Source organism: Diabrotica undecimpunctata, chromosome 1, assembly GCF_040954645.1.
Source record: "Diabrotica undecimpunctata isolate CICGRU chromosome 1, icDiaUnde3, whole genome shotgun sequence".
Classification (NCBI taxonomy): domain Eukaryota; kingdom Metazoa; phylum Arthropoda; class Insecta; order Coleoptera; family Chrysomelidae; genus Diabrotica; species Diabrotica undecimpunctata.
In genome coordinates, this window is record NC_092803.1 from 196,144,017 (window position 1) to 196,166,898 (window position 22,882).

Genomic DNA, 22,882 nt, shown 5'->3' on the forward strand with positions numbered 1-22,882 from the left:
GGACATCTATCGTAGATGGTCTCTACTTCCTCATAGAATTGATCTTTGACATCCTCTTCTTTGTCTTCGGTTGGGGCATGTACATTTATGAGACTGATGTTAAAAAACTTACCTCTTACTCTTAGGTAACATATTCTTGGACTTATTGGTTTGAAGTACATAATAAGATGTTTTACTTTTTTGTTAACAATGAATGCGGTCCCGAATTCGTGATTATTCTTGTGACAGCTGTAATATATATCGCATTGTCTCTTTTGGATAATTCCTTGGCCAGTCCATCTTACTTCTTGCACAGCAGTAATGTGTGGTTTATATTGAGTTAGTATGTCTATTAATTTTTTAAGATTTCCAGGTTCATAAAGTGTCCGCACATTCCACGTGTAAATTTTTAAATCTTTGTCCTTATTTCGTTGCATTGGTCGTCGTCGTAAGTTCCGTCCGGTTTCTTTAGCTGTAGATCTCGTAACGATGTTTTTTTTTACGGGGTAGAGTTGTCTATTTGGCTTAGTTTTTATAAATATTTTACCGTGCCAAGAGACTCAATGGTACCATATAAGGTTAAATGGAATATAGGTAATTAAAACAATTAGTCGAGATCCATTTATTAAAGTATTTATTGCCAATTAAAAATAAATGTACAACTCAAAATACAGTTACCGTTAAAATTGTAGTATGGCATACAATCAAAATCAGATAGCTGTAGTTTGATTTATCCACAGCTAACTGCAAGGTTGAAATAGTCGTAACACACTATACTAAAGAACAAACATGAAGAAGCGTACAATGTTAAATTTTTAAATCCAAATGGTCATATAGGAATATCTAAAAAGAATTGATATATTTATTGTCGAAAAAATTTCCCCACTGAATGTGCCTGTGTTTGATCCATATCGGCCATTAAATTTGTACTAATATTTTATTAATTCTATTTAAACTACTGTTGAGTATTGTGGTACGATATTGATCTCTTTCTACTTTTATTATATTGATATTTTTGATAGAAACTGGTCTAGTAATATAAAAACAAGGTTACGAATTGAATATCTCTAAGGCGTATATGTTTTTGGACAAAGGACAGCAAATGATGAAAGTGAAGACTATCCAAAACAAATATAAATAAGCAAGAACTGTATATACAAGGATAAAATGAGTATAAACACGTTGAAACTATAAAATATACCTACAACTTCGAAAAAATATTGAATTTAACCAATGCTATGGTCATGTACAAAGGCTGGAGATATCTATCAGATATGTAAACGCATTGGAAGGGATGTAGACTCAAAAGAAGCTGGATAACATGTAGATCAGAAAAACAAGTTCATAGAATTACTTCTTGGGGAACAAAGTAAGCTGTGATTTGCAATTTGCTGAGATCGAACGGTTTAAACGGCTTTAACTCTTTACATCAAAAAAACATTTTAACAATACTATCAATTCTTTTTCGTATCCCCATAAAACTTAATTTCGTAATAACTACAACTATATTTTTAATCAGGAGAGCTAATATGTACCTAACTGGAGCTTAAAATCGTATACTCCTTTATAGGGTGGTTCTACTTGGAATACATTTATGTAGTAGTGATTAATTTAAATGTTGTGCTAAACAACGTTGTCAAACAAACTAATTTTTCGTGTAATTCATTTTGCAGTACAATAAAAATCTACTGAATTGTTTTTATGATATCTGTGTACAAATAGTAAGATATAGATCAACAGGTTACCGAGCTATGAAACTCTGTCTCTTGATTTATCCGCGAATTCTAAGTCATTCACAGCTCCAATTCAGATTTTCAAAGTTTGACAAACTTCGATGTGAGAATCCATACCAAAATAACCTACTATTCGATTCACATTGAAGAAATCCTAGACAACCCACTGAACTACAGTGGTGACAAAAAAATTATATCAGTTCAAAGATATTAATAACGAAAAATTATATAATACAATAATGTCAATATGTTTCTAAAATTTGTAAAGTCTTGAAATATTTAAATGCTTTTCGGAGTAATTCACATATTAGAAGTCACACGTAACATATGTAATGCAGATTTTAATGATTTTTTAAATCAGAGGAACTAAGCTCAGTCTGCAGTCGTTCATGAGCACAGGTTAATATTGACATGTATCTACCAAAAGCATAAATTGTGGGATAATATTAAGAAAATGAGAGTTTTTAAGTAATAATGTCGCAAAAGGATAGCAAATGGGTAATTCAAACTCAGAATGACAGCCTACCTTAGCCAAAGCAGTCAGGATAACTGCAAGGTATAATGCAGCTAAAAGAATGCTTTATTCATGCCTGGGTTTCCAAATTGGACTATAATACGAAACGTTCAAGCAATATATTTTATAACGTCGGGAGGGTTTGGACAGCGAGAGGCATTGGACACTCTTATAATTCCCATTCCACTAGACAACAAGCGTAACCACAAATATGACTTAAAGTGCATTTCTGTATTCTTAGTATCTGTCTAGACGCCAAGCCAGCAGGTTACTTTGTTTTGATGATCGTCCATTTTCGAAATTTTCCATGTTGTTATTCTAATATTTAGAAATTTTAAACGGTGTTTTTAATTAGCTGGTTTTGTTTGTTTTTGCTTACTGTTTGAGTATTACTATTAGGTAAGCCTAAATAATGAAAGTTTGTTGTTATTTTTACGATATATAAAGATGCTTTAATAAATTTTGTATTTATTTATCTCAATTGTGTTGAGGAAGGGTATAGACACCCATAGGGTATGGATACCCAAGAAGCTATGCGAAGTGCAACAGCTGATGTTTTATCTGGAAAGTTTTCTATCAGAAAAAGCGCTCAACAGTATGAAGTTAAAAAATCAACACTAGCTTTATATGTAAAGACAGCTAGAGAAGTAGGAAATGACAATACGACATTCTCTCCACATTTTGTCACATGCCAAGTGTTTTCTAATGAAATGGAAACATCCCTTGCGTTGTACCTTAAGGGATGTTCTAAAATATACCATGGTTTAACTCCAAAGCGACTCGCAGATTAGCATACGAATTTGCCGAAAAAAACGAAGTCAAATTTCCAGAGCCTTGGAAAGTAAACAAATCAGCTGGGAAGGACTGATTTACAGGATTTCTAAGTCGACAATCTGAACTATCCTTACGAACCCCGGAGAATACAAGCTTAGCGAGAATTTCCAGTTTCAATAAATCTACAGTCGGTAAATTTCAAGGTAAGTTTGAGGGGGTTTTTAAAAAGACAGCTTCACCGGATCAGACTAAAGTTGCTACTACTTTAGTTGCTACTAAAGGTTGGTAAAGTGCGTCGCGTGAGAGGAGAACTGATTACTCAAGTGGGTATTATTGGAGCGAATAGCACAGCACTTCCACTAGTGTGTTTCCAAGGAAAAAATTTGACAAACATAGAATGCTAAATGGTATTCCAGAAGAGTATGGTGCAACTAGTTTAGTGCATTCATCTGGATGGATGACCAGTGATAACGCCAAGTTATTTTATTAATGGATAATCATGAATCCCATTTATCTGTTTCTGGTATTGATTACTGCAAAGATAATGGAATTACAATTCTAACTCTTTCACACATCTAACAAATTGCAACCATTAGATAGGACTGTTTTTGGACCATTTAAAAGGTGTTTCAATCAAGGAGCAGATGACTGGATGTTCTCTCATCCAGGGAAGACATTATCAATTTATGACCTTACACCAATATGTATGAAAGCTTGGGATCGATCTGCAACTCCTTCCAACATAAAATCTGGATTTCGTTGCACTGGAATTTGGCCATTGGATAAAAATATTTATGGTGAAGAAGACTTTCTATGTTCGTTTGTAACAGGCAGAATGGTTCATTCAACATCAAAAGACCCCAATGTTTCTTAATCAAAATTTGGAGGTGTCATCGCAATTCAGCCTTTCTGCATTGTCACAGCCCGACACTCTAGTTCAAAGCGAGCACAAGAAAGATTACTTATCTACATCCCAAATAAAACCATACCCGAATGCAATGCAATTGCAGAAAAGAAATTGAAAAATTAGACAGCACATAGAGATGGTAAAGAGGAAAGTAATAAGCGAGTCTACTTCCGATGAGGAAGAAGTGATTTACAAAGACTCATCTTCAAATTTAGATTTGGAAATTGAAGAAGATCCGTATGAGGACCTTACTAGACTTCCAATTGATAGTTTCGTGGTTTGTAAGGTGTTTGGAAAAAAAATCGGTTCGACATTATGCCGCCAAAATTGAAGAAGTTGTAGATGGCTACAACGTGAAATTTTTGAAAAGGCAAGTTGCTTCCAACCGGTTTATAGTTAGTGTAGAGCCTCCAACATTTGTAACATACGAAGAAGTGATTGTAAGGTTACCAAATCATTTGACAGATCAAAGTGCCAGATATAAAAACATGATATATTTTAACACTGACCTTTCCCAGTACAGTTTATTTTAATAATAAATATTTTGTTTATTTCATTGATATCTAAAGCTTTTTTGGCAAATAAAAACCTTAAGTAATATTTTTGTATTTATTCTTTTATCGTCAGTCGGGAGGGTTTGGATACATTACCTCAAATATGTATATGCGAATATTTCATTCACATTGTTATATTTGTACACAAACTATGAAAATATATAGTGAGAAGACATACATTAATCAGTATGATTTCAAAATTTTAGATATTTGTTATCCGTGTCCACGCCACAATTAATTATTAAAAAATTGTCCAAACCCTCCCGGCGCTCCCCTACATGTTCTCTTCTCTAAAGGCTAGAACTAGGCCAGATCTAGACGAAGTAATTACTGTTAAAATTATTTCGTTAATCCAGTGCCTTTGGAGAACTTGAAAAGGAATCATATTTCAAGAAGCAATATAATCGCTTAAGTACAAGTACACTGCTGGAGAGAATACACAGGAAATGCTGGTAATGCTGGTCCGGATTAAAATACGACCATATTAAACATATTACTCGATGATTAAAACAAGCATAGTGTTGCGAACCATTTTTTCAAAAACTAACCGTTAAAAATGTTCCTTTTTGTTAGTCTGCAATACCTTAACCAATCCTGAGGTACTGTTCATAATCGTATCATAGAATTCCTATCATAAATGCAGTTAAATAAAGCTCCAATGTTTAAAAACTTCGAAAAAACCCAGAGAGAAGCTACAGTTGGCTTGAACTTCTCAAGACGAAGCAAATGGAAGGCAATGCTTTCGACTGCCTTTAAAACACGCTAGAATTAAAAAGATTGTCTGTATACAACAAAATTATGTATTATTAAGTTGTTTTTGCATCAAAATTTTTCCAAATTCTATTCTCGAGTGTGTGAAGGCGTGTAGCCATATAGCTAGTCAGGATATACTGATGATCCTAGTCAACATAGACTAATTGAGGATTTAGAGATCACATATCAAGGACAATAACAGTATTAGTCGATTCGAAGGCACACAGGGTGAGCATATAACTCTAGTACCTTGCTGCCCACGTGTGTCGTTATCTTTTGGTAATTTGATGAAGTAATTAAACCCATCTATTGTTGGAACTATATTTAAACTTATCAAGATATACTTCGTATATAATACTTTGTATTACATGCTTGGTGCTTTTAAGGTACCACTTCAAACAATTACAATAGATTTTTATGTTTAACTATATTTTATTGTGCTTTACTACAAACGTAATTTTTTTATTGTTAAACTCTAATTATATCTAAAATATGTTTTCTTCGATGATGAATTTAGAAAAAAAAAGCCTTGTGTAAAGAACAGCTATTCAAATCAAATTAAAATGTTAGTTCATGGCGTAGAATGAACATCAAATGATAAATAAACACTTTCTCTTTTTTATTTACCTGTTTGCTTTTTATTTATTTTATTAATACATGTACAGCTCAATACGGCCCGTGGAGTGAAAGACAAAAAAAGATTAACACTTATAGTAGTTTTAAGAACCACCCTTAATTATACTTTTAACATTCTCCTGTTTGTTAGAGCTGCGATTCTCTTCTATAGTATAATCGATGACAATTAACTTATCAAGTAAAATATCTGCATCAAGTTTTTAACAAAACATAAATCTATAGAGCGTTCATTATAAGTTACTATGTAGAGAAATAAATATGGCAACTACGCGTAGAATGCGATTTGTACAATATTGTGACAATTAAATCCCCTTACACCACGGACGTAAACAGAAAGACTGAATACAAAAATAACAGTACAATAAAAAATGTCACTTGTATGTATAAGTTTTACTTAAAGCTACAAGCAAAGCAATGATCCGAGAAGATCAGTCTGACAAGTTATGGGTTGAAAATATTAAGTCATCCATCTTGGAATATATAAAAAACTAGAAGTTGAAATCGGGGAAGCAAAATTCGGATTTAGAAACAAAACAGGAATTAGTATTCCATAAAAAATAAAATTAACAGCTATTGCGACATATAAAACTGATGATCAAATGTTATGTTTTGTCGGTCTATTTGTATATTGTAGAAGGGTAAGTACTGTACAGGCTGGACGTATTTGAGATGTGGATATATCAAAAAATGTTGAAAATCTCCTAGAAGGATATCCAGCACATACTTTAAAAAGTGAAAGAAAAAGAAATTGCTTCATAAAATGAGAAATCCAAGCGGACAAAAATGTGTTCGTTAAAAAACCTAAGACAATTTTAGTTCTATTCAACTGTTCCAAGTAGCAACTTTTTTGATTTTTTATGACTTCTATAAGGCTGCAAACCGAGACTTCGACTGTTAACCACGCGTTTTCTTGACTTTACCCCTTGCATAGGGATGGCAAAAAGACACGTCGTTACATAAATTCCAAGATCATCAGAATCTTTCCCACCACGTGTCGCGAAACATCTATTCTTCACTGCAGGTACAGCGAAATGGCATTTCTTCAGTTCATACTAGAATTACAAACTTTTCCTGCAACTATAATTACAACAAAAGGAAAGTGGTCACAGAAAGTGGAAATTTATTTACAACCACATACATTTTTGACAGCTTTAATTAGCCAGGCAATTTTATATTTTCTACACAAACAGAACATTGATAAGAACTTATGATTGAAACGCTGATCTTTTGCCATTTAGGAAAAAGGAAATAAATCATGTGAATTTCAGAAGTACAGATTTCTAAAACTGCCATTATTTATATAATTTATATAATACTTGATAAGTTAACTTTTCGAAATATACAATAGATAATATTAGAGAAAAATGACAAATTTTCTTACGTCTCCGAATATGATTTGTGCTCATAACACTGTCCAATCTCAAGACACTAAAATTTGGTAATGTTCCCATTAAACTTTCCCTGATAGTACTAATACAAATTACCTGCTGTTTATAGTAAAAGTAACTAGCGGTTTGCTGAAATAATTTAAAAATAAAAACAAATAATGTTACTCGTTTATGTTGGGGCAGTTGTTTCAACTAATGCATATGTATTCGGTCAGAAAAATGCAGTTGTGTTAACAGCTGCATTAAACAAGTAAATTTAAAACAGTTTAGTCACAAAATTCTTCGTTATTTATAGTTTATCATTCTATCATTATGGTAGGACAAAGACAGGCGAAACAGTTGATTACAGAACATTCGCCAAAATTTACGGCAGACCTAATAAGCAGACAGGAAAACAGTCAAAGCCATAGTAGGTGTTCTAACAGGGCACTGTAAGCTGAATAGGCACTTGAAGCTGATGGAATTATCAGATGATGACCTGTGTAGATTCTGTCACATCGAAGAAGAAACAGCATAGCACATTCCATGTCAGTGTGACAGTAAGGCAAATGCGCGGCTCTTTGCATTAGGAGAAGAAATCCCACCGGTAAATAGCGACATGGAATGTACAGTCTCGAAGCTACCAGGCTAGAGATTGTTATTTAGGACTTAAGAGGACCACAATAGATATGAAAAGGTCGCAGTTAAATAGGCCAAAAGGCCACCTCTCGAAATCTATCTCTATTCTATGATTTATCATAAACCTACATTTACGAGAAGTTAAAAAAGTGTATAAGGTACCCGCATATTCGTTATTAATAACAAAAAGTGGTTGCCAGAGTTCAAATACGATAATATGCATTGTTTGACAATTACCTATCAAAGTAAAAACCACATCGACCATACATAGTTTATGAGTATGAGAAAATTTTTGTGGAAGATGGATGATGCATTTGGTAAACGTTGATTCGTTAGATAGAAAATAAATGACTAATCAAATTGTTGGAATTCAAAACGTTTTGTAGAAGGACGCCTATTAACATTTGAATCAAAGCATGCCAGTGACAACCATGAAGGTATTGCCGAAGATGTTGTGGAAGGGTGGTTTAGGAAATAATAGATGTACTTTACCTGAAATCTTCGTTAATTCTTTATCGATACTGCTATTGTTCTGAAGCTATTTTCTTGTGGCATCTTTGCTATTATAAACTAATAAAAGTATATTTTTTGCATCAGATTCCTGAATGTGGAGCCGGACGGCTGATCTGGCAAGTATCCACTCATACTAACCTTCGGAAGTGTTTTAATACCTGGGAGATGAAACATTTGATGTTCCGGACACGACAAATTATTTAAAATAATGTTAACAAGTATGTGTTTCAACTGAATGTAATACATAATATCCTGATCATAGAAACGGACGCCCTATGTTAAAAGTAAGAATAAATTAAATTGCTTGGTTACTTTTATATATAAATAGCAGTAATTTGAAATATGACATCTAAAGAAAGGGAAATAAAGACGCATTTTACAAAACAGGCGAATTTTTCTCTAAACGTAAATAGTAAATATTGGTAAACTACCACATTGTCAATAACAACCTATCGATTACTAGGCACTTACAATATTATATACTAATCAACTTTGTGTGCCGTTTATATATTCCTCTATTGTAGTCAAAATAAATAAATCTCAGTAGGATATCGAGAAATTAAATCGTTACGTATATATTAGCTTTTTAATATCAACAATTTAGAATATACGTATATCGACAGTTTAGAAGTTTCTTACACAGACTATCACTCTACGCGGTTTAGAATATACCTGAAAATATTTCGTTAATATATTATAGGATTTTTGTAACACATATTTAACATTCTTTCGTTAATTTCTAAAAATATTCATTTGACAATTGCGATAGTTTACCAAACGTAAAATTTATAGATAGTCGAGATTGTCGTAACTTTTATAAAAAGTGCAATAAAGCATATATCTTTCTAAAAATAGAGGATTACATATATCAGCTATAACCAAAAACAATAGACCTAAAAAACGACAAGTATTCGTTTAGTACCAAAGCTCTCGGTCTATACCAAAATACTCGCGGGCTCTCGGTCTATAACGTACTCTATAAAATTACAACAAAAAAGGTTTGTGTTAAAATATGTAACAAATATTACAAATCTACAATACTAAAGCACCATGAACAATTGAAGTAATAATGAAATTATACAACAAATCGACGAGTATATTGCACTCCTTTGATGATGACACTAAGTTTGTACTCAAAATATTTATAAAAAAGAAAAATTGATTTCTAATCGTGACGTATATATAGAACATCCCTTTTTCACTCGTATATTGGTAAGAAGTTTACAATGCAACAACGCTTTCCATATATGTACAATCGCTGTCATACTACTGTTTACATAATTTCCCACGACAACAGTTGCATAATTTGTTATTACGACATAGTTTTGCATTTAAGAAATTTATACTAGTTACATCCTCGCTGATGACATGAACAGATTCAAATACAAATGCATAAATATTGAATTATCACAAACAAAACACATATAACACAAATATTTAATAGATTTAACAAATCAATAAGAAAAATAGAAAAGAGCAGAAAGAATAATTGTAGACACCGAAGAAATAAGTAAAATTAACACACAAAAATTACCTGAAAGAATTGTTCTGAGATCTGAGAGCAAAACAACAAATAGAAAATATTGTTGTGTCACATACCACCGATTGCGGCCCTGTGCTTTATTAGCGAACTCGAGAATTCTCTCTTCACCGCCGAATATTCGGCGCGCGGTGAGCGACGCCTAAGGTTTTCCAGAACATTTCGTTCTCCTTATATAATCCAGCCGAGGCGGACTTTGATTATCACTAGTATTGTCGATAAGACGTATCAGTCCGAGTTGTTTTGTAAGCGATAATTATTAATGTGATTAGTAATTGTAATATTTGTAATGAAATGAGTTTTTGAAATAAGTAAATTTAGTTAAACCACATTTATGAAAGATCTTGAAACAAAAGATGTCCTATTCCATACACAGCGCTTTTCCAAGATTGCACATATAAATAAAGCGTGCTATAGTATATTATAACACAGTTTTAAATCAAATATACATAGTACACGTTTAAAAATCAATTTTTCTTTGTGTAGTCTTATTATAAGAATGTATTAAACATAATTAATTTCTCCATCTCTGTTTTCAATCAGAATTACAAAATATCAAAAACGTTAATGTATTACAAAAGATAATATGGCAAACTTTTGAACGATTTGGAGATTGTGCTTGTGTTGTATAAAATAAAATATCGAGATGCCATCTAAATAACGTATGTGTAACTAAAATAGTTTTGTTTAAGTCATATGTACAAATAAAACTGTGTACAATCTAAAACCGACTACTCTTTTAGTTTAAATATTTATAATTGCATAATAAAAAGTATTTTTCTGGATTACAGATATGATATGAATTATAAACTGGGATTGAAGATATATAAATCTGAATTGCGGTCTCTAAAGCAGACAAAACTGTCAATTTATGGCATACATGTAATGTACAATAAATTTACTGATCACAGTAAGTGGTGATCGCTTTAATAAAATTTAAAGACAAGTACAGTCAACTCCTGTTCGCCCGCGAAAATCTGTATACAATGTTTAATGAGAATGAAAACGTATTTAAAAAACTTGATTTAATGTGGTATAAGCAGAAATATATTATTCTATTGTTACATGTAAAGTGATCAATAAAGAAACATATTTTCTTGCGCGCCGCTAATAATATAAACTTTCATATTTCTTAGAATCTATGACTGACACGTGATTCCTGCTAATTTTCACCAAATAGGACGCGTGAATTTTGATGACTAATTTCATTATTTGTTTGTTAGAATAAGTTGTTTGTCTGCTGTTTGGTGAAACAAAGACCTTGATTGTGACTTCCTGCAGTTGTGGTAAGGGGTTGTTAATGTGCGTGTGTTGAGACTCAGCTTTAGTTCGCAGTTCATTGAATTGATCGTGTGTTGGTAGTGTTTTGAGCTAGAGTTCATTATTTGTTTTATTACTATATCCCAGAAAAGAAAAAATGTTCGTGTTGACGATTACTCAGAAGTTATAAATCATCAGTAACACTGAAAATGGTGCTTCCCGTAAACAAAACGACAATCTTTTTCATTTGCGTCAACGTCAGAAAGCTCTTCTGTCATGAAGAAAAGAAAAGCAATGAAATCCTCATCTTACGTGGATAATTTCTGCAAAAGCATAACAGTTTTTTGATGCATTGAGCTTAGAAGGAGATTTTGATGCATCATCTGGGTGGTTGACTCGCTTTAAGTAACGCCTTATGAGGAACGAGATAGGACTTCATGAAAAGAAGCTCAGCGGTGATCAACAGGGAGCTGAGGAATTTAAAAGTGAGTTAGAAGAGTTCCTTTCTACAAATGATTTTGAGCTACGAACATATTTACAACACAGACGAAACAGAGCTCTTCTGAAAGTGTCTTCCAAAAAATTTAGATATTATAAGGGCAGTAGAGCAGAAAAACTACCTGTTGATTACTTCAACCAAAAGAAAGAGTGGATGGATAAAAAATATTTCAAGGGTGGTTTCAAGAAGTCAAGAAACCGTTGAAAAGCAAACATTTTGCAACAAAAAGCTAACAACGCCTCTTCACATCCTGAAAAGCACGTGCTAAAGTCTGCTGACGGCAAAATGTTTGCAAAATATTTGTCACCAACACAAAACGCCATGCGTCTATGAAAGAAAAGACAGCACAAAGTTACTTCGCTCATGAATTGAAGAATTATATTACAACAGTATGGAAGTATGGAAGAACAGTATGGAATTCTGGACTGTATTTACGAAATTACATCTGCGTGGGTGTCTTAAAGTCTTTAACAATTGTAAAGTCATGGAAAGAATTGTTACCAAACATCAAAAATTGTGAAGAACTAGCAATTGGAGAAGATGGAAATGTGACACTAGTGACAGACTACTTTCAAAAAGAGAAAAAATGGAAGTATACATTGAACTTTGTAAATTAGAGCTTTAGGTGAAACTAAATTTTTATCTTTTGGTTTTATTTGATATCGGCGCCAATCAACCTCACGGGTAAACGGCAGTTGACTGTAGTAATTGTTGGTAAATTTTTTCGACTTTGACAAATTTATGTAATTAATAAGTATTTTAATTTTTAGAAATATTCTTGATGAAAAAAAAAAACAAAACCATTGAAAGTTGATATGTCGTAGTGTATTCAGCGTTTTAATAATAACATATTTACAAACGTCGAAATATTTAGCAATTACTTTAATTTATAATTTAGCGAGATATAATTAGGGAACGATAAAGAGACATAAAGAGGCAATTGAGATTTAAAAATGTACAGAATTGATGAAAGTGTTGTAAAAACATATTTAAATTTGATAAAAAATATATTTAATTCAATCTTCTTGCATTTAAGAATAAACAAGAAATTGAAGGTTCTTGCAATATCAATAAGTTCACACAATTATATTTATAATGGGCCAAAAGCCACAATGTTACTAAAAAGGAGCAGTTTTATAAAAATATAAATATCATCAGTTTTATTAAATAAAAAGGAATATACACTCACATTAAAGGGAAAACATTGCAACACAAAACACAATCGTCCAAAAAAAACGCAATAAAATATCTAGGTAATCTAATTTAAAAACTGTAACCATATTTAATATAAACAATGGTTAATCTAAACCTTGCGATAAAATCATAATGTACAATATACTATACATAATAACTCAGTCCCGAGAGACACAAAAAAGTAATAAAAAATACTTTTTTCTTTTAAATGAGTTTCATTTTACAGAAGGCGTTTCCCAATAAAATGTATTAATTTTTAACATTTTAAGCAACGTTTTTGCATATTGCCAAATATTGATATGTTTAATTAGTGATTGACTGCGTATTGCCAATTAGTTCTAGTCCCACTCATTGTTAATAGAATACTTTGGTGTGTTTATTTATTTGTTTGTTAATTTTTAATTAAAGCACACCTAGTAAAGTATTGCCTGCGTGTGAAATTTAGATATAATACATATTAGATTGTGATACAAATATAGTCAGTGCATATACATCGAATGCCATATGTCCGAACTTCTCGATCGACGATGTGAAACAATTGGAAGTCGGATATTGTGGAGTAAACGATTTATTGGTAGCTCAAAAATAAGTACACTCAACGTAACTTCAAAATGACTATACGTATTGTCTGAGGTAAATATTGTTATACATACAAAGAAGAGTTCAGCCCCAATTTATAAGCTCAAAATATAAAACAACAATTATCAAAGTAGATAGGTAACCACTTCAGGAAACTTGGACTCTATTTTTTGGTGGAGATGCCATTTTTAATGGAGAGGTATATCATGTCACGTTTTATGTCAAATGTTACACGTCACGTATTATGTCACGTTGTATGTCAGATGTCACGTTAATGTCAAATGTGGCATTTTGTCACGTTTGACATAAAACGTGACACAACACGTGACGTAAATTGTTATATAATACGTGATAAAATACGTGACTTGTGACAAAAAACGTGACATTTGGTATATAACTTTACATAATACATGACATCTCACATTAAACGTGACATAATACGTGACATATTACGTGGCATTTGACTTATAACGTGTCATAATATGTGAGATCTGATATAAAATGTGGCATAATACGTAAGGTGTGACATCAAACCCGACATTTGAAATAAAACGTGACATCTGGCATAAAACGTAACATAATACGTGACGTGTGATGTAAAACGTGACATTCAACAAAACGTGACATAATACACACCTCCATCAAAAATGTGACCAAAGGTCAAAGTGTCCTGAAGTGGCTACCTATCTACTTGTACAATTTACAATTTGCCGACGACCAAACAGCTATAATCAAATACTACAATATAGAGTGCATTAACTAGTAAATTAATTGAAGAGTACAAAATCTGGAATTTTACTGTCAACATCCAAAAGAATAGTGGCGACGAAAAACCACAGTTTCGACTCAGCTGGAACGGGCAACAAATAGAAATAAAAAAAGCAATAAAACTTTAATATACATGAAACTTTAATAGAAATGTGTATGAATCTTGTATGGATCTCCAAAGGAAAAGATTAGAAGCTGTTGAAATGGATGCAATCCGAAGATCAAGATCAAGATCAGGATTTCAAGTAAGAAATGACACCATTCAAGAAATTACGGGGATTGAAGGTACCATTATCGATGACATCGAGAAAAAACAGTTGACATGGTATAGAGATGAAAGTGACGAAGTAATCGTCAAGTCTACAGGGTGTCTTAGGGAAGTAATTGAAACGTATATTTCCGGATTTTAGTTTATATTTTTCCGTACTTTCAAGACGAGTTAGTACATCTGATAGGCGTAAAAAAAGCGTATCAGTTAAGCTTGAAACTACAAGCCACTGCCGAGACTGCAGAAAATCAAAACTAACAAACATCAAGTCATAAAGGATGGACGCAAATAAAAAAAACTTGGTGATGGAGAACCCTTTTATCAAAAAAACAAGCTGCAACAAGTCCAAATTCGGTAGACTATATATCAAGAGCACGTATCCAGATATAAAGGTAAAGGAACATTTAAAGCTTCAAAAAGAGAATATACCCTTAAAGACGCTAGTGCTTTTCGACTATATCCCATAAAGAATAAACCCTTCAATATTTTATTGCCAAAAATACGTAAAAACCAAGCTAAAATATTTCTTTACGAACATCATTCAGACCGGCTGAATTCCACGAGAATTTAAACGCTGTAATGTAACAGTTATACTAAAACTGGGTAAAGCAACGCTCCCGAAAAGTTATTATCCATAGAAGCATTTATACAAGGTTCCTTGTGAATTCAGAGGTACATTGATAGAGAATATGGCATCAGAAATTATCACATCTAAAAAAATTCATGAATGTTTGCCGACGACTGGGTTAAATAATAATAAAAGACAATACGAGTCTTGCTGAACGTCCCGCTCATAAGAAGGCCTCCCCACAAAAAAAATTCACTAACTGGTATACGAATTGATCGTTCGTCCACGGCATTCGACAGATTTAGCACCGAGTGACTATTCCCTGTTCCTAAACTTAAAAAATAGCTCGGATGATTACCATAAACTATTAGGTCATAGCCTAAACCCATACTATTTTGATTAGCTAGAACAAAATTACTTTTCTAACATTTTTGAGATTAATGTTAAAGTATTGCACAAAATAATAACTTAATAAAATAAAAAAACATGTCACGTTTGTATTTGTGAGTTATCACAGATTTGTATTGCCTTCTGTACAGTGAAATTCGTACATTAAAAAAATAAAATTAACCCGCTTTTATATAAGTAAATCTCCAGGGACTGTCCTAATAAATAAAAATAAAAAACAAAAACATCCTACCTTAACATCAATAAAAAGTGGATGGCCATTTAAAAACAAACAAAATAGTTTCACAGTTCTACTCTTCGTCTTCACTGTTTGTAGCTCATCATTTCAAAGTTGACCAGACCATTCAAATCGTCCAACTGATCGAGATATTCCATGGGACCGCCCATGTGGGTGTTGACCGTCGTAGCCACCGAACCAGCGCAACTGCACAGACACAACCAGACATTACATACTGCAACACAGACTACCAATAAAAGTGAAATAACATTGTTTCAGACCATTTGCCAAGGTTTCTAAATCGTTAGTTATCGATATTTAAAAAAAAATTGTAACCACAACATTGCTCCATAGTAAGGTAATTAAAACTTTCATTTTTAAAAAGGTAATGTATGCCCTAACTGTTTTATAGATCTTACAAAATTTCATGAAACTGATTCACTCATTTGGTGACGTCAATCTACGAACAAAACTATGAAATCCGACATTACTGAAAACATTTAATTGTCTGCAGTGCGTTTTCATAGCAAGACAGAGTCAAACTACTTTAGTTTTTGAATTAGTAAAATTGTTGTGACTTTATTGTTTTCCTTCTAGCAGTAGTTTTTAATACTTTATATTGAATTCAGTATGAAATTAAAATAGTTAATGTTTTTAAGATTTTTTTCAGGTATGTGTATTTCAAAGGTTCATGAAATTCAGAAATATCCCTAACATATTATGCTCTTACATGTTTTCATAATTTGCAATACTAAATACGTTCTTCAAACTACCACCAAGATGTTTGTATACTTGGGTCTCTCCGCAAGATCAATCAGGAAACATAATAACGAATCAAATTGATTACATAATGGTGAACAAGAGATTCCGTAATGGATGCCTATCAGTTAGAAGTCTCCCCGGTGCTGACGTATTGTCAGATCTATTCCTGTTATTAGTAAATTTAGGTCTGGTCGACTCTTCTATATGCAGTTGAAACGTGGACCCTTAAAACATCAACCGTAAATAAATTGGAGGCCTTTGAAATGTGGATCTACCGGAGAATACTCAAAATTTCATGGACATCGCATACCTCAAACGAAGAAGTGCTGCATAGAATAGGCAAGGAAAGAGAACTTTTTAACACAGTAAAAGTTAGAAAAACATCATACCTAGGCCACATACTGAGAAATAATAAGTACCAATATGCCCAACTTATAGTGAAAGGAAAAATCGAGGGAAAGAGAGAAGGAAAAGACTATCGTGGCTCAGAAACATCCGAAAATGGACAGGGCTAAATTTTGAACAGCTAATAAGAACAGCTGAATATAGAGAAGAGTTTAAAATTGTAGTAGCCAACCTCCATTGAGGACAGGGCACTTTAAGAAGAAGGCAGATTTAGGGCCGGTTGTTCGAACTCTAATCAAACTTGATTGTAATTAAATATTTAATTAAATTAAAATACGTCACATTTTGAGGTTATGTTGACTGATTTGTTTTTATTCAATTTTATTATTTTGCGTTTAAATTTAAAATAAACCATAATTAAACTCTTTCTGATGTTAATTTCATGCTTTTATTTACAAATCAATAATAATAAAAAGCAATTTTGAATAATTTTGACAGCTGCTATGACGTATTCGATTGTAATTAAATATTTGATTACAATCAAATTTTGATTAGCGTTCGAACAACCGGCCCTTAGATTTAGATTTAAAATATCGATGATATCAAAATCAAATGTGGTTAATAAGTTCCTAAAGAATTTAAACTTTTATTCAAATTATACCAGAGCATATTGAACTTTATATATATATGGTAGAAAAGTGTAATTTTCATAAAAAAATCATTATAACTCAAAAACAATAGGTATAGGGAAGTATTAACAAAAAATGTTGAGAATAACGTGAATATATCTATAATTAAAAAATATACAGGGTGTCCCATTAAAAAACGAAGTTATACGCAACTTCCGGTACAACCGAAAATAGCCAATAGATGAAAATGATTTCATTAAATAGGTCACTCTTCAAAACTCCTTCATTCCAATTTTGATGATTCAGTTATCTTTAGTTCTCGAGATATTTCTAATTGGCCGTTTATCTGCCGCACCCTGTACATTTTAGAACCCAGCTTTTTTTATTTACTGGCCTATATATGGATGAGAGTTCAAAATCAAATTTAAAGGTAAATGAGTCAGTACGTGCGTACACGATAAGTAAAAAGTGCACATGTTCGTCTAATGAATCACTTGATTTCGAATTCTTAAAATTTGTTAGTATACCGTTGATTGTCGGGAAGTTAATCGTTATATCGGGTAAAATATTAGCATTTGCTCGGTCATACTGAAATACGACAATTTCGTAACATATATCGCGATATTTAATTCGTACATCTTTTAATCATCATTTATTAGTAACATAAATATTGTAAGTACCTCCACATATTCCATGGATGCTTAGATCAGTTCGTTTGTCGACAAAATTCTTCAGGTGAATGGGTAAGTATAACTTATAATGAACATACTAGCCCAATTTTTACATAAAAGATTTTTACATATTTGAATATAATCTTAAAGATTTTCCAATATATTTCAATTACAATCAATATTTAGTAAATACATCAATTTGTTGGAAAAGAATAGCCCAAAGTATATTTTGTACATTTTGTTGACATTAAGATAAGACTGTTTATGTTATTGTCATATTCATAAGAATTATTATCTGTTATCTGAGGCTAATCGGCATTTCGTTTTTTAAACTAGTCAGTCCATCCCATTCACAAAATAATAAATATATGATCACATTCATTCATTATTTCCTTCTTTAGAAGTTGAGACACAATTTATAATGCAAATCGTTCGCAATGAACTAGTTCTATGAAAATTAATGAACTAGTTCAATTAGTTCAGTTGAAAGAATCGTTCATTTGAACTATTTCGATGGTGAACTACACATCCCTAGTGCCTATCCGTCCCGGATGTTGACGATCAGTATAGCTATCCTAACTTTACTTGCAGCTATTCGGAATGGTCTGATTGTAGACGTATTGAACCACTTCCTTAGGTTTTGAAGCCAAGATATTCTTCTTCTCCCTGGTCCTCTCTTTCCAAATACCTTGCAATGAAGAATGAGTTGCAATAAGCCATATCTGTGTTCATTTCCCATAACATGGCCAAGATATTCTACGATCCACTCATGAAATTCGTAAGATGTGCCTAAACACGAATGCCGATCTCGAAGTCCTCGACCTTTCTTAAAAAACTTCAGAGAGCGTCCATGCCTTTACTCTGTATAATAATGTAGAAAATACATAGAATCTGATGATAGCGATTTTGGTAGAAAGTGGTAAATCGTGACTTCTGAAAAGAGACTCTTTCTTTACGTTTTCTGGGATACACTTGGTGTAGTTCACAAGAAATGGTCATACAACGTCAGAGAGTTAATCAATATTACTACTTAGAGGTTTTAGGAAGACTCCAAGAAAAAATTGGCAAAGAAAGGACGGAAATGTGGAAAGAGAATTCCTGTATCCTCCATCACGACAACCTGTTCCCACTACTAATCTATAACGTTTCCTTATATTTTTAGGGGATTAAAATTATGATAAGGCACCAAAAATCTTAAAAAATATGTTCCTCATGGTGTGTACATTAAAAACGAAAAAATAAATCACATTCACATTAACATTTACCCAATTAGTCCATCATTTTCCCATTACTCTTATGGTTGTTGTGATTACAAATTTTTCACTATACGAGCCCTAACAACTATATAATGGGATGAATTAAAATATATAACAAGTTCAGACGTTTGACTGTTAATTTTTTTTTTTTTTAATAGTTATAATAATGTTAAATAAGCAATATTTTATATATAATAATATAAAATAATATATAATTACTATTTAAATGGGAATAAGCCACAATTAAAGGTTAAAGTACGTTTATTGATGTTTCAATTTCCACTTCGGAAATCGTTCTCGATTTGGTTTCTTTTCCATATGGTTGTCTCTCAGTCCTTTTTAAATAACTGGTCCGAGTAAACATTGAACAATGTTGGCGACAAAATGCAACCTTGTCTGACTTCTCGTTGTATGGAGATTTCATCGATGTAGTTATCTCCAATTTTTACAATAGCAGTTTGATTCCAGTAAAAATTTTTAATGACACGAATATCTTTGTCATCTATTCCGATATTTTTCAGTATTTGCATTAATTTTACATGCTGTACTTTATCGAATGCCTTTCGAAGTCCACGAAACATGCAAATACATCTTTCTTTGGTCACAGCATTTTTGTAATAGGATGTTAAGCGCAAAAAGTGCCTCCCTGGTTCCCATAGCATTTCTAAAACCAAATTGGGTATCTTCGAGATCTTCTTCGCATTTGCGTCTAATTCTGTTGTGAAGTATAAGGAAAATTTTAAGAGTGTGGCTCATTAGGCTAATTAATCGATATTCTGAGCATTTTTTTCGCCTTGTGTTTTTTAGGTATTGCGACAAAGATGGATTTAAGCCAATCCCTCCGGTATTATATATTGAATTAAAAAGTCTTACTACTACTTTTATGTTATCATCCTCTATTAGTTTCAGCAACTCAGTTGGTGTATCATCTGGACCACAAGCTTTTCTAATTTTAGCATTATATTATATACATCGGTTTAGAACGTCTTTCGACGTTGTCCGATACCTAAACACCATCTCTTCCTATCTTCGCAGTCGTTTGTTGTTAAATTTCTTTCGCTCATGGACTTGTTTACGCCGTGTTGCCATTCTAATCTGGGTCTTCCTCTTTTCCGTCGACCTATCGGTTGCCATTCTATTACTTTTTTGGGGAGTCTTGATGCTGGCATCCGTTGAACATGCCCATACCACCTTAATTGTTTCTTCTCTATATCTTGAGTTATATTTCCTTCTATTCCCATACGTTGTTTTATTACATCATTTCTGATTCGGTCTCGTCTGGAAATACCTAAAGATCTTCTCATTGCATCCATCTCTACTGCTTCTATTCGCTTTTTGTTCTTTTCACTAATTCTCCATGTTTCAGCGCCATAAAGAAGAGTAGTTTTAATCATGGTCTCATATATATTAAATTTCCTTCCTTTCGTTATCTCTTTACTCCACAGTATACTATTGAGACATCCTAAGACTTTCTTTGCTTGAGTGATTCGTTTTTCTATTTCCCGTGTATCAGTTCCTGTATTGTCAAAGGCAACACCCAAGTAGTCATAGCTCTGACAGCAGGAAATATATTGTCCGTTTTCGAGGTCTTTTATTTTAGCATTATTTATAGCGTATTCTACCTCGCATTTCATAATTTCTGGGCCGTCAGTACAGTTTTGGTAGAATTCGGCAATATTATTCCTAGCATCTTTAAACAACTCTGATAGATACAGCTGCCATTCTTTTCTTATTTCGTGCTCATTTACAATAATTTTGTTATTATTGTCAACGAGTACAGAGGAAACTCGTTTTTTAAATATGTTACTCATTTTTTTTAGTTTTTTGTGCACATTAAATAAGTCGGAACATTTGGTGCACATTAAATAATTGGACCTATATTATTAGTAATACACTAATAACTACATACTTACATAGTAATACACTAATACATTAAAAAATATGATTACGAAAAAATAAACTGTCAATTATCTGAATTTTGCGTGTATTTTAGTTTGTCCCATGATACAGTTGTCAGGGCTCATATATGTAAAACTGTGTGACATGTTAAATTAAAAACCTAAACAGCTAAGAGATACAAACACAAATGAATTTACTGTTCCTGAAAGAGAACTTTGGCAAATGGTCTACAAACAATAAGCTACATCAAAATGATTATCGTGATCAACCAAAATGTTGCAATGTGTCTGGTTAAGTCTGTTTTGCAGCATGCTAGTCATAAAATGTTTCACCCGATTATATTATTCACATTTTACTTTTTTAAGTAGTATATTGGTTTTATCGTTAAATTTTTATGACACAGATTCCCATCCAATACTATTAATTACTACAAGTAGATGTAGATAAGTTAAATTAATAAACGGAACGTTTAACAGCAACCAGTGGACCAACTTTAAAAAGTAAAATATGAACTTCTATATGCAACATTATAGTTCAGAGAAATAAGTTATTCTCAGGGCTTAGATCTGGTCAGGTATATGACATGAGTTTTATGCTGTGACATAGGAAGCACGGAAATTTTGGAGATTCAAGTTAAATTTGATTTTACATGTGTTCGATTTGAATTTATATTCACAGAATGGTTATTATAATACAGTATATATTAAAAGGGGGCCTTGTGTAAACAACACAACTCTTTTTCTTCTTCAAGTGCCCTGTCCGTTGCGAATGTTGGCTATTAACATGGCAATTCTGATCTTATTTGCGGCGCTTCTGAATAGTTCGACCGATGTGAGCCCGAACCACTTCCTCAGATTTTGGAGCCATGAGTGTCTTCTCCTGCCTGGCCCTCGCTTACTGTCTATTTTTCCCTGGACAATCAATTGCAGTAGACGGTACTTATCGTGTCTCAATATGTGGCCTAGATATTCAAGCTTTCTTTGTTTAATTGTATTCACAATTTCTTTCTCCTTTCCGATTCTTTGGATTACCTCTGTGTTGGTGACATGTTCGGTCCAGGATATACGAAGAATGCGTCGGTACACCCACATTTCGAATGCTTCTAGTTTTCTCGTGAGCGTCTCCGTCAGCGTCCAGGATTCCACACCACGCAACTCGCAATTCGTAAATAGACAGAAGTCAAATAGCTAGTATCGCTGACACCGTTTTGTAATGTAGTAAGGCAACCCGACTTAGCAACGACCAAGTTAACCCGACGGGTTAAGTTTGCAATTGTTAAGTTATACAATAAACTAAAAAGTTCACTATGTCTTTCTGTTATAAAGTGATGGAGCCCGACACCACAATGGACCTCAATAACTAAATATGTTTCCTGCAGTGTGTTCGGTGGATTTTTTAAATTATTAGCAATTTGAGGCCAAAAATTGCACCCTTCTCAGTACCTTCGTCTACCACTAAAAAGTAAAGCATTTTAAATAAAATTTCAGGTAACGGTATGATAAAACCATGTTTAAAGCTACAAAATGGCGATTTATAATTGTTCATTTACGAATTTGTTGCATAAAAAATTGTAAAAAACCTAAGAATTCGTAATATTCAATAAATGTTAATAACTATTGTAAAAAAATGCACCTACAACCTTGATATTGC

The 22,882-nt window shown here is 32.7% G+C and overlaps 1 protein-coding gene across 1 annotated transcript in view; it reads right to left on the bottom strand.

The window, feature by feature from the left end:
• Nucleotides 1-596: 596 nt before the first annotated feature.
• The window catches only part of LOC140432820 (signal transducer and activator of transcription 5B-like), a 63,263-nt gene continuing 40,977 nt past the window's right edge, over nucleotides 597-22,882 (bottom strand). Inside the window, exon 14 of the mRNA XM_072520942.1 lies at nucleotides 597-15,877. Coding sequence (XP_072377043.1) covers nucleotides 15,757-15,877 — 121 coding nt within the window. The 3' untranslated portion in view covers nucleotides 597-15,756. The remainder of the gene's footprint in view (nucleotides 15,878-22,882) is intronic.